The 13,916-nt window shown below is 48.0% G+C and overlaps 1 protein-coding gene across 1 annotated transcript in view; it reads right to left on the reverse strand.

The window, feature by feature from the left end:
• The window catches only part of OAS2 (2'-5'-oligoadenylate synthetase 2), a 31,715-nt gene extending 23,973 nt beyond the window's left edge, over positions 1 to 7,742 (reverse strand). Inside the window, 5 exon segments of the mRNA XM_070475351.1 lie at positions 1,774 to 1,927; positions 2,728 to 2,960; positions 4,555 to 4,739; positions 6,112 to 6,397; positions 7,422 to 7,742. Of these exon segments, the coding sequence (XP_070331452.1) occupies positions 1,774 to 1,927; positions 2,728 to 2,960; positions 4,555 to 4,739; positions 6,112 to 6,397; positions 7,422 to 7,598 (1,035 nt within the window). The 5' untranslated portion in view covers positions 7,599 to 7,742.
• Between the last annotated feature and the right edge of the window lie 6,174 nt (positions 7,743 to 13,916).

Genomic DNA, 13,916 nt, shown 5'->3' on the forward strand with positions numbered 1-13,916 from the left:
CTATTGACAATAAATTAGACCATCACCTTTCCCCCCAGGTTCACAGAAGAAAGTCAAGGCTGGGATTCCACTCTTTTGCCTGAGTCTCTCCTGGTGTCTCGGAGAGGCTATTGTCAGGCTCCAGTGGGGAGCGGGCTGTCTATGAAAGAAGAGAAAGCACAGAATAGTGGGAAGGCTGGGGGTCAGGAGACTTGGGTTCTGGTCCCAGGTCTGACATCAGTTCACGGCTGTCTTTGGATTCAGGCCCCCTAGCCCTAGACATGAATAGGGCTGGCCCAGATGGCTCTGGAGACCTTGCCTCCAAGATACTCTGGCGTTCAGAGGATGGTACATGTCCAGTTCTCTTCCACCTGGGGAGGGGCTCCTTCGTGGAGCTGGGTTCTTGAAGAGGATCTATAAGGCTGTCTAAAATCATAGGCCTGGAACATCAGGTTGCTGTGTTCTTGGGGCTGAAAAGAAGCAGGTGGTCACATTGGAGAGCTGGGCCTCCCCGCTTGGCACGGGTCTCAGTAAGCATTCCCGGTGGACGCTGTGACCTGCCGCCTGGATGGCCTTCGAGGAAGGTCACGCCCCCTCCTGGGTTGTCCACATTCAGCAGCTGACCGGTGTTGGGGCTATAAAGGCCTGGCCACCTCAGTCTTCTGTAGGACAACTCTGGAGGCTGTTGGGGCCCACAGGACTCCCTGGGGGGATGGTCTGAGATGGCCAGCATCCCGGCCGCCCCTCTCCTCATGTTGGTACCTGCCTCGCTCCCCTCCTTTACACAGGTGTCGGTTCCAATGGTCCTCCCCAGAAACCTCCTGCATGTGAACTTCATCCCAGAGCCTGTTTTCTGGGAAACCCATCTCTGGCATCATCAGCCCTCCCCACTCCAGCTTAAAAGATCCCTACTCTTGGAGTGGAAAGATGAGGCCCTCAGCCCTGACTTAGCTGTGTGATACGCTCACATCCTCACTTACTCTGAGTCACTCGTTTGTCGTGTGATATGGAGGGGGGAGGGGATACAAGGCAGGCTGTTTAGCTCAGCAGAGTAAGCCCTGGCATTGGAGTCTGCTGAGTGGGATTCCCGGTTCTGGGGCTCCCTAGCTGAGTGGCCTTGAGCAGGTGACTTCACCTCTCTGAGCCTCCTTTTCTCATCTGTAAGATGGGAATAAAAATCAGGGCTCATGGGGTGTCGTGAGGATTTAATGAAACAATGAAATTTAAGGGGCTAAGAATGGAGCCTGACCCCAAAGCAGGTATTCATTAAGTGGTGGTTGTTACTCTTTTTCTTCTTAGTGGAGTGAGCCAACTGGAGCTGTTAAAAAAAGTTACTTCTGGCCAAGGAGGCATTAATTAAAGAATAAGCTCTGGATAGGGATGTGAGAAGTCTAGGAACCCTCTGGGGTGAAGATGACTATAAATCAGGGAGCATAGCCTGGCATGATGTGAATGGGAGTGACCTCTGTGAAAGTGAAAGTCGCTCAGTCGTGTCTGACTCTTTGCAACCCCATGGACTGTAGCCCGCCAGGCTCCTCTGTCCATGGGGATTCTCCAGGCAAGAATGCTGGAGTGGGTTGCCATTTCCTTCTCCAGGGGATCTTCCTGACCCAGGGACTGAACCCAGGTCTCCTGCATAGGCAGGCGGATTCTTTACTGCCTGAGCCACCACGGAAGCCCTGGTGACCTCTAGTAAGAGGCGATTTCTTTGGAAGGAATGGTCTCTAGCTACACACCCCATGCTGTGTGGAAGGGATGGGGGCAGGGCAGCAATAAAGAAGCAGAAGTTCTCACCGACACATTCCAGGAGCCCACTGGAGACCCGTCCCATTTCTTAAAGCATGGGTAATCCAGCCAGACCAAAGCTTCTTGTGCCAGCCGCTTCCAGCTATATAGGTCTCCACCAGCAACATTTCCTGTAGGGTCCGCCGGGTCCAGAATCACAGGCCTGAAGAGTAATATTTAGAGAGAGAGAAATGAGAAGCTGGGCTCTCTCTGGTGGGTGGTCTAGGTGCTCCAGGAAGGGCAAAGCAACCAGCCTGGCACAGGCTGAGACTCAGGCAGCATCGGGGCTCCAGCAAAGCACCACTCCCTAGGGTGTGTCCTGGTGCCCTGCTCCAGGGAGGACAGTGAACGGAAGGAGGAGCCTTGCATTGGGGCTTTGATAAATGCATGTCACCTCTGCCTTCTGTAGAAGTGTGACCTTGGGTAGATGTCTTGGTCTCTCTAAATCTCAGTATGCTCATCTGTGAAATGGGCAGATTTGAACATCCCTACTTCAAAGGATATTCTATGAGGATCTAGATAAGCAACATGGAATACTCAGCACAGGAACTGGGCCATCGTAAGGGGTTAGTGCATGACAGTTACAATAATCATAATTTTTACTATACTATTAGAGTGTGTTAGTCTTATAGCAAGCTCTTACTTCCTGGGAGGAATTATTATTGTTCCTGCAGCTGTTGTTATTTTAGTTGAAATTTCAGCTGTTTCACTCATTTTCTGTTAGGGTTTGAACTAGCTCTTTACTGCTCAGAATCTTGGTTTACTCATTAGTGAAGCAATTAACATAGTGCCTGCCTCGCATGGTCGTTTGCACGTTGTTTTTAAAATTAGATGGTGGTAGTAAAGTGCCCAGTGGCATGACAAGTATCAGAAGATGATCAATAATTCCTTCATTTCTGGGTGATGCAGCTGTAAGCAGGGGTCCATTTACGTGGGGAGCTGAGCCATGAGGGGATGGAGTACCTGGGTTTTGCAAGTTGACTTCTCAGGTATTCTTCAATAATAGGGTTTTCGGAGTTATAATTCCTTTTCCAGTAGATGCAAAGCTTCTGATACTTCAGGACTAATTCCAAGACAGTCTGAAATCCCTGAGCTGTGATGAATCCTGTTTCCTTGCACCCTTGCTCCCAGGCATAGACCGTCAGAAGCTCCAGGGCATATTGTGGGGGCAATGGCTTTCTAAGCTGCTCCTTACACTGAGTAGACGGAAAACAATCAGAAAAATGGGCTTGTCTAGCATTTGTGTAAAGCACATTTCTCTTGCATCAAATTCAGCCTGCCACTTGTTTTAGGGTATAAAGTTTTCTGAGAGCAAATCCACACCTATCCATTTAGGTATAGTCTATGGTGGCATTCACAGAGCTATTAACTCACTTGTTCAAAGCCAGATGGCTAGGAAGTGAACAGAAGTGTGTGTGTGTGTGTGTGTGTGTGTGTGTGTGTGTGTGTGGTGTTGGTGGAGGATATAGCACTCATTAATTCACCTAACAATCATTTTTTGAACTCTCATGTGCCAGGCACTGTTCTAGGCTCCTGTGATACAGCAGGGAATCAAACATATAAATCCTTCTGTTCTTGTACATTTATAGAGGGGAAAGTGAAAGTGAAGTCCTGTCTGACTCTTTGCAACCCCATGGACTGTAGCTCACCAGGCTCCTCTGTCCATGGAATTTTCCAGGCAAGCATATTGGAGTGGGTTGCCATTTCCTTCTCCAAGGGATCTTCCTGACCCAGGGATCGAACCTGGGCCTTCCACGTTGCAGGCAGGCGCTTTACCATCTGAGCCACCAGGGAATAGTGGGGAGACAGACAATAAATACGACTACTGGAAAAACCGTGGCTTTGATTAGCTCTGAACAGATGTGAGACTTGCACCATAAAGAGAGCCGAGCACTAAAGAACTGATGCTTTTGAACTGTGGTGCTGGGCAAGACTCTTTGAGGGTCCCTTGGACTGTAAGGAGATCAAACCAGTCAATCCTAAAGGAAATCAACCCTGAATATTCACTGGAGGTTCTGATGCTGAAGCTGAAGCTCCAATAGTTTGGCCACCTGATGCGAAGAGCCAACTCATTGGAAAAGACCCTGATTTTGGGAAAGATTGAGGGCAAGAGGAGAAGGGGGCGGCAGAGGGTGAGATGGTTAGAAAGCATCACCGACTCAATGGACAGGAATCTGAGCAAGCTCTGGGAGAGAGTAGAGGACAGGGGAGCCTGGCACGCTGCAGTCCCCGGGGTCACAAAAAGTCAGACATGACTTAGTAACTGAACAAGCCTGAGACAATAAACAAACAAATAGGCACATGCAAAGGCCCGGAGGTTGGAGTGTAGACTTTTTCTCCAGGAGGACTAATGAAGAGAAGAGCATGGCCTGAGGGTGGTGGTGAGGGGGCAGAGATGGGGGTTCAGAGAGGTCAAGGGCAGATCCTTTGAGCCTCCCAAGATGATCTGGACCAGGGGGTAACAGAGGTGATGACCATGGATGACTCATAAATATATTTTAATATGGACCAACAACATTTGCTGACTAGTTGGATGTGGGTGTCTGTGAAGAAGCCAAGGATGACCCATGGTTTGGCCACAGTAACTAGAAGGATGGATTTGTGATTTCCCTTCCTTCCCCTCTGCTCTCCCCTCCCCTCTGTTACCTCCCCCTCTTCCCACTGCCTCATCCTGGCTCCTCCCCACACCTCTCCCTGCTCCTTGCCTCCCTCCACGCCACCCCTCCCTCCTCTCCCCGCTCACTCTCCCCCTTCCCCTCCTCGGCTCTGCCCACATGGGGCCGGCCATACCTGTTGGTACCAGTGCTTCACCAGGCGGATGAGGCTCTTCAGCTTGGTGGGACGCTCCTTCAGGAAGTCTCGCTGCAGCTCCGTGAAGCAGGGGGAGAACTCGCCTTCTTTCCCCAGTTTCTTGCACTCTTGGATGAGCTGAACGTAGATTTTAGGATCAGGTCTGTAACCTTTGGTCAACTGACCTGTTGGGAATGAATTCAAATTTAAATGTCAGCTCTTTTCTGAGTTTCTTTCTGTCGCCCCGGGGACACAGACTCACTGGCCTTGGGAGGCAGTGAGGAGGTCAGCAGGCCCAGAGCCAGGAGGCCTGAGGTCCATCCCCGGGCCTCCCTTCTCCCGCCTCCACCGCCGTCACCCATCGTCTCTCACCTGGACTCAGCAGAGGTGGTGGCACCCTCCTCCCTGGATCCTCCACAGCCCATACAGAGGCCTTGAAACCTGATGCTTCCACTTCTTGCTTCCCAGGACCTCTGGGTACCCAAGTCCTCACAGTGGCCCACCTGGATGGTGAGACCCGTCTCCTCCTTCGTCTTACCTCTTGCCTCAATCCCTTTGCCACTGACTCCCCTGGTTGCTTCACTTCTTCAAACATGCCACGTTCATTCCTGTCTTTGCACCTGCTGTTTCTTCTTCCTGGGAGGTCTTCCCACGCCTGGTTCTGTCTCATTGTTTGGGCCTCAGGCCAGAGGTCACCTCTCTTGTCGCCCTATCTACTAAAGTCCTCTGATCCCCTTTGCTCTCCATCGAGTCACCATATTTAGTTGTGGTCACAGCGAGTTACCACTTCCTTCCTGGTGTTCTTATGGTCAGGCTCCAGGAGAGAGGTTCTCTGTCTGTCTCGTTTAGGGCCATGGAACACCTTGGCCTTGCACCTCCACGTCTGTGTTCCTGCTCAGTCGCTCAGTCCTGTCTGCCTCTTTGCGACCCCGTGGACTCTAGTCTGCCAGGCTCCTATGCCCATGGAATTTCCCAGGCAAGACTACTGGAGTGAGTTGCCATTTCCTTCTCCAGGGGATCTTTCCGACCCAGGGATCGAACCTGCATCTCCTGCTTGGCAGGTGCATTCTTAACCACTGAGCCACCAGGGAAGCCCCGCATCTAAGGTAAACACTGGAGTTGAGCCTCAAAGAATGTATTGCCTCCTGTCCCAGTGTTCCTGCACGCTATCTCTAGATTCCAACCCCAGTATAAGTTTGATATGGTTGCCTCACATTTTGCATAAAAAATGAAATTAACATATTGAATTTACCCGAGACCTCATTTTTAGAAAGAGAACATCACACAGTTTGCAAAAAGTCAAACTAATAAGCCTGGTAGATGTTCTATACAAATATCTTGACCCCCAACTGTACCAGTTTGTTGTTTAATGTCATTTCAGTGGCTGAATGAGACCCTAGGCATTCTTGTCCCAGGAGAGATGCTTGGGTTTCCTCCCACTTGAAGGGATACCTTGGTTAATAAGACATTTTATTTCTGCTCAGAGAAAAAAAAGAGAACAGAAGAAGCCCTGACATAGGACAAAGTCTGTAAGAACTTGTGGCTGGGAGCACTCACCCAGGGCATCAAAGGCAGGCAGGACATCGAACTCCACCGCCTGGTTGAGCTTGGGGGACCTCAGCACAAAGCTGAGAACGCGGGGATTCTCCCATCGTTTCTGCACCTCAAACTTCACTTCAAATGTTTTCTCTCTTTGACAAGCTTCCAGCTGTCTCCTAATTTCTTCGATGAATTCTCCTCGGCGCTCAAACTGTTCCTGAAAACTTGTGAGATTGGTGAGGAAGACGACGAGGTCAGCATCTGATCGTCCTCTGAGGGTCGTGCCTTTGCCTGAGGAGCCACCCTAAAACAGGTAATAAGAATGAAACTGACATTTTTCATTGAGAAGAGCCTCCCTTAATAAAATGCTGAGAACAATCACTAACATTTTGAGTGCTAGCCACTGCTCTGAAGGCATCAGCAGCTGTAACTCCTAGAATGCTCACAAGAACTCTGGGATCTAGCTACTGTTATTATCTGTTGTTATCTTCCGGTTGGGGAAACAGATGCTGAGAGATCATGTATCAGTCCAGTGACACAGCTAGTGGGTGGCAGAGATACAGTTCACATCCTGGTTGTCTTTTTCCAGGGTCCATATTCTTCACTCCCTGTAATTTACAACCTTATGTGATTAATAGCGTAAACTAGCCCATGGCTGACTTTACTTGATCTGCAAGCCCTATAAGGTACCAAAATTTATAGGTAAGGAAACTGAGGCACAGAGAGGTTAAGTGACTTGCCCAAGATTTCACAGCCAGCAGGTGCTATCTGCTTTCAAAACGTATACTCTTAACCAACTCGAGACTCTGCAGAAATAGTGAGATCCCACCCAGGTGCTATCTGCTTTCAAAACGCATACTCTTAACCAACTCAAGACTCTGCAGAAATAGTGAGATCCCACCCAGGTGCTATCTGCTTTCAAAACGCATACTCTTAACCAACTCGAGACTCTGCAGAAATAGTGAGATCCCACCCAGGTGCTATCTGCTTTCAGAACGCATACTCTTAACCAACTCGAGACTCTGCAGAAATAGTGAGATCCCACCCTGGTAAAGATTAGTGAGCTGTAGATGCTGCCAGGATTCAGCTTGCCTATCTCCAAAGCAGTCGTGACCTAGGTGGTTTATACACTTCCCCAGGGAATTTGTTAAAAACTTACAGATGGATGCCCTCTCCCCAGAAGCTATTTTCACAGATGTGGTTATAGTTCCGGCATGGATAAATCAGAACCAGCCCCAGAGACCTCAGCCTCTTTCTCTCTGACTGTCCCTGTGCAAACACTTGCAAACCAGCCCCCCTTCTCCCCAGCCAGGCAGTTCTGGACTCACCTTCACAACTTTGGACACTCGAACTCGGTGAGGGGCACATCGGAAACACCTCTCCTTCAGGAAAGTGCAGATGATGTCAATGGCTTCTTTGACCTGAGTGCCAAACTCCTCGTTTGGCAGGAGGTGGTCTTCAATGAACTTGTCTAGAGACTTGGCCGGGGTATCGCTGAGCCCCATCGTGACGCTGGGGACTGGAGAGCCAGAGGCGGCAGAATTAACTGCGTCCTGAACCTGTGAGCTTCAGTTTCCTCTGCTGCCTGCGTCTCAGTTCAGTTCAGTGCCTGCGCCTAGGGAGCTGTTAAGTTTCATTTCACAGGCAGGGAGGAGCTATGCTGCTGCTGGTTTCGGTTCCTTGAATGGGAGGAGTTTTGTCTTGAATCTTTGTTTCTAGTTTGCCTCTCTGCAAATGAAACAGCTCCTGCGAGCAAATGAAACGCTCCTGCGACCCCACAAACCTGTCAGATCTCTCATCTCTTTCCTCCAGAATCCCAAAATTACTCCCTGCCTTTAGCAGGCAGACTAGAATATCTGGTCTGTTTCAGACTATACTCTGAAAAGCTGCTTTTAAACCTACCTTAGTACTTCGCCCAAGAGGAATCACAATTACAGGTAGATTTCTGGTTTCCTTTTCTTCTTTTCACTGTGGACGAAATTGTTTTATAGTCTCCTGTGATCCTGGCAGCAGGACATGTATATTGCAAACAGAAACAGTCAGAAAAATCCAGAAGCATTGTTTAGTCCACCCCTAATCCTAAACCTCAAAGATGATAACTATAACTACTTTGGGGTAGTCTTGTGAGATATTTTTCTAGGTTTATGCACACATACACACAAATATAATTTCTCTCTGTCTTTTTTTTTAATGGCATGAATCTATACGTTGTACTTTTTCATGAACTTTAGTTCTTTAGGTCGACAGAAAAATTGTGAGCTATCCCTAGCTGTGCAGCTTTGAACACAAGTGTAACTGGCACGCCTCTCTGTCCTGATTTGTAAAGAGGTCTTTTGACCTGAAAAGTATTCACAGCATAAAAGTTGAGTTATGCTTTATTCGATGGGAATTTTTAGCACTTTAAGCCAGGGAGACAGCCTCTCAAGTGACCCTGAGAAGACTGCTCCAAAGAGGTGAGGCGAGGAGCCAGGTTGTATAGAAGTTTCACAACATAGGTCAGGTAGTCTGGACATCAAAACGTCTTGGGTAAATTAGAGAAAGCCAGATATCCCATTGAGGCAAAAGGGGAAAAAACAACAACATAAAATACAGGAATGAGCTTTTTTCTTTCCCTTTCCGGAGAACAAAGAAGATAAAGAGAAGAGTGGGCAGGCCTGAACATTCTTAGTCTTTCTACTTTGTCAGTTCAGTTCAGTCACTCAGTTGTGTCTGACTCTTCGGGACCCTGTGGACTGCATGCAGCACACCAGGCCTCCCTGTCCATCGCCGACTCCCAGAGCTTTTTCAAACTCACGTCCATCGAGTCGGTGATGCCGTCCAACCATCTCATCCTCTGGCATCCCCTTCTCCTCCTGCCTTCAGTCTTTCCCAGCATCAGGGTCTTTTTTTTAACTGAAACTGCTCCTAACTCTACATGTCTGTAAATTTGCTTTTCTGCCTCCTAATTCTGCAGGAGCCACAGCTTACCCCTATTTCCCTCTGTGTGCGTGTGCTCGAGTGCTGAGTCAATGCCAACTCTTTGAGGCCTGGTGGGCTAAATGTTTCAGGTGTTTACGCCTGCAACACTCTTCCCCTTAAAGTTTTTCTTTTTATATATCAGAAAGACGGCCGCAGAGCCGCCAAACTGCCAGACTCAATTACTGGATTACTGATGCCAGCCTATGACTGTGTCTGAAACAGCGCAAGAGGAACAAGTCAGGATCCTGACACCTTTGTTCCTCATCATTGATTCCTGACTGGAAGCCCTCATCTTATAAAGGTCCCTGGACCCCTCATGGTGGGGGGCACAGTTCTTAAGGCATGAGTTTACGGAGCTCCCCTCTCTGCCGGCTGAGAATTAAAGCCACCTTTCTGTTTCCTCCAAACTCCATCTCTGTATTTTTTATTTGGCTTTGCGGGGCTGAGAACGCCAAGATTTAGGCCAGCAACAATCCCAAGTTAAGAAATAGAGTGCTCTTCTATGTATGGGAAGATGTCAGAGTCAGGGCTCACTGAAATCATTCCTTTGACATGCACCTCAGCTGTCTGGGGCTAGTGTTGGGAAGATCCCTGGAGAAGGGAATGGCTCTGCGCTCCGGTGTTCTGGCCTGGAGAATCCCAACCCCATGGCTGCAGTCTGTGCTGTGTTTAGCCGCTCAGTCATGTCAGATTCTGTGCAACCCCATGGACTACAGCCCACCAGGCGCCTCTGTCCATGGGGACTCCCCAGGCAAGAATACTGAGGTGGGTTGCCAAGCCCTCCTCCAGGGGATCTCCCAACTCAGGGATCGAAGCCAGGTCTCCAGCCTTTCAGGTGGATTCTTTAACGACTGAGCCACCAGGGAAGCCCAGGTTATAGTCGTGGGATCACAAAGAGTCGGACCCAACTGAGTGACTAAGCACACACGTCCTGCTCTCACATTTAGAGCTTCCTTTCCTCAGGGCACACCTTTCCGTCCTGAGTTTCCTCAGGGCTCAGCAGATCACATTGAAGGGTTGTAATTGCTGATGACTGGAACAACCTTGTTTACTGATATCCGTTCAGTTGAGTTCAGTTGCTCAGTTGTGTCTGACTCTTTGCAACCCGATGAACTGCAACACACCAGGCTCCCCTGCCCATCACCAACTCCCAGAGCTTACTCAAACTCAAGTCCATCGAGTTGGTGATGCCATCCAACCATCTCATCCTCTGTTGTCCCCTTCTCCTCCTGCCCTCAGTCTTTCCCAGCATCAGGGTCTTTTCCAATGAGTCAGTTCTTTGCATCAGATGGCCAAAGTATTGGAGTTTCAGCTTCAGCCTCAGTCCTTCCAACCAATATTCAGGACTGATTTCCTTTAGGATGGACTGGTTGGATCTCCTTGCAGTCCAAGGGACTCTCAAGAGTCTTCTCCCACACCACAGTTCAAAATTGCCAACTCTTCCATGCTCAGCCTTCTTTATAATCCAACTCTCACATCCATACATGGCTACTGGAAAAGCCATAGATTTGACTGGACGGACCTTTGTTGGCAAAGTAATGTCTCTGCTTTTTAATATGCTGTCTAGGTTAGTTGTAACTTTTCTTCCAAGGAGCAAGCATCTTTTAATTTCATGTCTGCAGTGATCATCTGCAGTGATTCTGGAGCCCCCACAAAATAAAGTCTCTCACTGCTTCCATTGTTTCCCCGTCTATTTGCCATGAAGTGATGGGACCGGATGCCGTGATCTTAGTTTTCTGAATGTTGAGTTTTAAGCCAGCTTTTTCACTCTCCTCTTTCACTTTCATCAAGAGGCTCTTTGGTTCTTCTTCACTTTCTGCCATAAGAGTGGTGTCTTCTGCATATTTGAGGCGATTGATATTTCTCCCAGCCATCTTGATTCCAGCTTGTGCTTCATCCAGCCCAGCATTTCTCATGATGCACTCTGCATATATAAAAGTTAAATAAGCAGGGTGACAATATACAGCCTTGATGTACTCCTTTTCCTTTGGAACCAGTCTGTTGTTCTATGTCCTGTTCTAACTGTTGCTTCTTGACCTGCATACAGATTTCTCAAGAGGCAGGTCAGGTGGTCTGGTATTCCCTTCTCTTGAAGAATTTTCCAGAGTTTCTTGTGATCCACACAGTCAAAGTCTTTGGCATCGTCAATAAAGCAGAAGAAGATGTTTTTCTGGAACTCCATTGCTTTTTTGATGATCCAACAGATGTTGGCAATTTGACCTCTGGTTCCTCTGCCTTTTCGAAATCCAGTTTGAACATCTGGAAGTTCATGGTTCATGTACTGTTGAAGCCTGGCTTGGAGAATTTTGAGCATTACTTTGCTAGTGTGTGAGATAAGTGCAATTTTGTGGTAGTTTGAGCATTCTTTGGCGTTGCTTTTCTTTGTGAATGAAGTGAACAGACCTTTTCCAGTCCTGTGGCCACTGCTGAGTTTTCCAAATTTGCTGGCATATTGAGCTGGCATATCATCTTTTAGGATTTGAAATAGTTCAGCTGGAATTCCATCACCTCCACTAGTTTTGTTCATAGTGATGCTTCCTAAGGCCCACCTGACTTCACATTCCAGGACGTCTGGCTCTAGGTGAGTGATCACACCATTGTGGTTATCTGGGTCATGAAGATCTTTTTTGCATTGTTCTTCTGTGTATTCTTGTCACTTCCTCTTAATATCTTCTGCTTCTGTTAGGTCCATACTATTTCTATCCTTTGTTGTGCCCATCGTGCATGAAATGTTCCCTTGGGATCTCTAATTTTCTTGAAGGGATCGATAGTCTTTCCCATTCTATTGTTTTCCTCTATTTCTTTGCCTGGATCCCTGAGGAAGGCTTTCTTATTTCTCCTTGCTTGCTATTCTTTGGAACTCTGCATTCAGATGGGTATATCTCTTCTTCTCTCCTTCGCTTTTAGCTTCTCTTCTATCCACAGTTATTTGTAAGGCCTCCTCAGACAACCATTTTGCCTTTTTGCATTTCTTTTCCTTGGGGATGGTCTTGATCTCTGCCTCCTGTACAACGTCACAAACCTCCGTCTATAGTTCTTCAGGCACTCTGTCTATTAGATCTAATCCCTTGAATCTATTTGTCGCTTCCACTGTATAATCGTAAGGGACTCGATTTAGGTCATACCTGAATGGTCTAGTGGTTTTCCCTACTTTCTTCCATTTCAGTCTGAATTTGGCCATAAGGGGTTCTTGATCTGAGCCACTGTCAGCTCCTGGTCTTGTTTTTGCTGAGTGTGTAGAGCTAATGGTCTATTGTTCCCCTTTTCACAATGGTCACCAGGGCAGCTCTTTGACTGGTAGCCACTGTAACTCCTTTTCCTGGGGGGTTGGGTAGATGGGGTGGTAGGGGAGTTGGTGAAGAAAGCAATTTGCATGTGACTGGGATTTACGGAGCCCAGGAGCTAATGTTCTCTATTGGAATGTATGAGAAATTACACCGAATTGTAAACAATCAGACTCATTCCTGACATATATATTCTTTTTGAAGGAACTTTTTATTTGTAGAAAATCTGTTGTCTCGTCTACACTGGACTGATTCTTAGACATGACCTCAAGGGAAGCACTGTTTTCTATTGACAGAAGCACTGTGGGGGCAGGGCATGGGAGGGAATGTCGACAAGGCTGGATTGTCGTTGTTCGATCGCTATATCGTGTCTGACTCTGTGCGACCACATGGACTGCAGTATGCCAGGCTCTTTTGTCCTTCAATATCTCCTGCAATTTACTCAAATTCACATCCTGCATTTAGTCGTTGATGCCATCCAGCCATCTCATCCTCTGTCATCCCCTTCTCCTGCCCTCAATCTTGCCCAGCATCAGGGTCTTTTCCAGTGAGTCAATTCTCCCCATCAGGTGGCTAAAGTATTGGAGCTTCAGCTTCAGTATCAGTCCTTCCAATGAATATTCAGAGTTGATTTCTTTTCAGATTGACTGGTTTGATCTCCAGGCAGGCAGTCCAAGAGACTCTCAACAGTCTTCTCTGGCATCACAATTTGAACCAGGCTGGGGAGATCATTAATAAACACTCTTTGCTATGAGTAAGATAGTGATGGTAATTATTTATAATCATTATGGCAGGCATTAATTGAGCACTTCCTTTGTATCAGATCCCACAAAAGTACACCTCTAAAAAAAAAGAAAAAGAAGGGTACCTCTCAGGTCCCCAACAGCAGAGGATCAATCTATGCTGCCCCGTTGTTAGAAAAATAGCGTTCACACACTTTGCCATTAAATCAAACAAGTAAGGCTGGTGGGGGTTCCATAAAGAATGTCTGGTCCCCAAATTGTGCCAATTTACCATTCCTCATTGCCTGCTTGGTTTAGGCATAACTGTCCCAGGGGAGATACGATGATCTCTGCTCCACTTTTTAGAGACACCTCACTTCAGTAAGGCTCTCGAACTGTGGGAGACATGCTCAGAAACATGAACAGAGAGAGACAGAAGCCCTGAGACCGGACAGCTCCCATGGGGCTGGGAGCCCCGAAGGCAGGTAGTAAGCAGACTGCACTCCTGCTGGGGCTGGGGCACCTGACAGGATGCTGAGCCTCCAGGCAGGCTCGGAGAAGCCCACGCTCATCTCTCCAGCTCCAACCTCCGTTCTTCCCGGTTTCCTTTCCTCAGCAGGAAGTGGCCCAGAGTGGGGGCTCAGCTCTGGGCAATCAGGCATTTATGACTCGGCTGTTTCAGATTTCATCCAAGCATGTCCATCATCCCTTGCACGCTTTCTTCCCTGTTGATGAGTCTGATGGATTTGTGGTGAACCAGCAGCTCTGAAGTGCGGCACCCTCGAGTTTTCTGTTACCTGTGTCTGCCAGCTTTGACCAAATCATCACAGCTTAGCTGAGAAACACTTGTCAAAAAAAG

This window comes from Odocoileus virginianus, chromosome 12 (genome assembly GCF_023699985.2).
Source record: "Odocoileus virginianus isolate 20LAN1187 ecotype Illinois chromosome 12, Ovbor_1.2, whole genome shotgun sequence".
NCBI classification, from domain to species: Eukaryota; Metazoa; Chordata; class Mammalia; order Artiodactyla; family Cervidae; genus Odocoileus; species Odocoileus virginianus.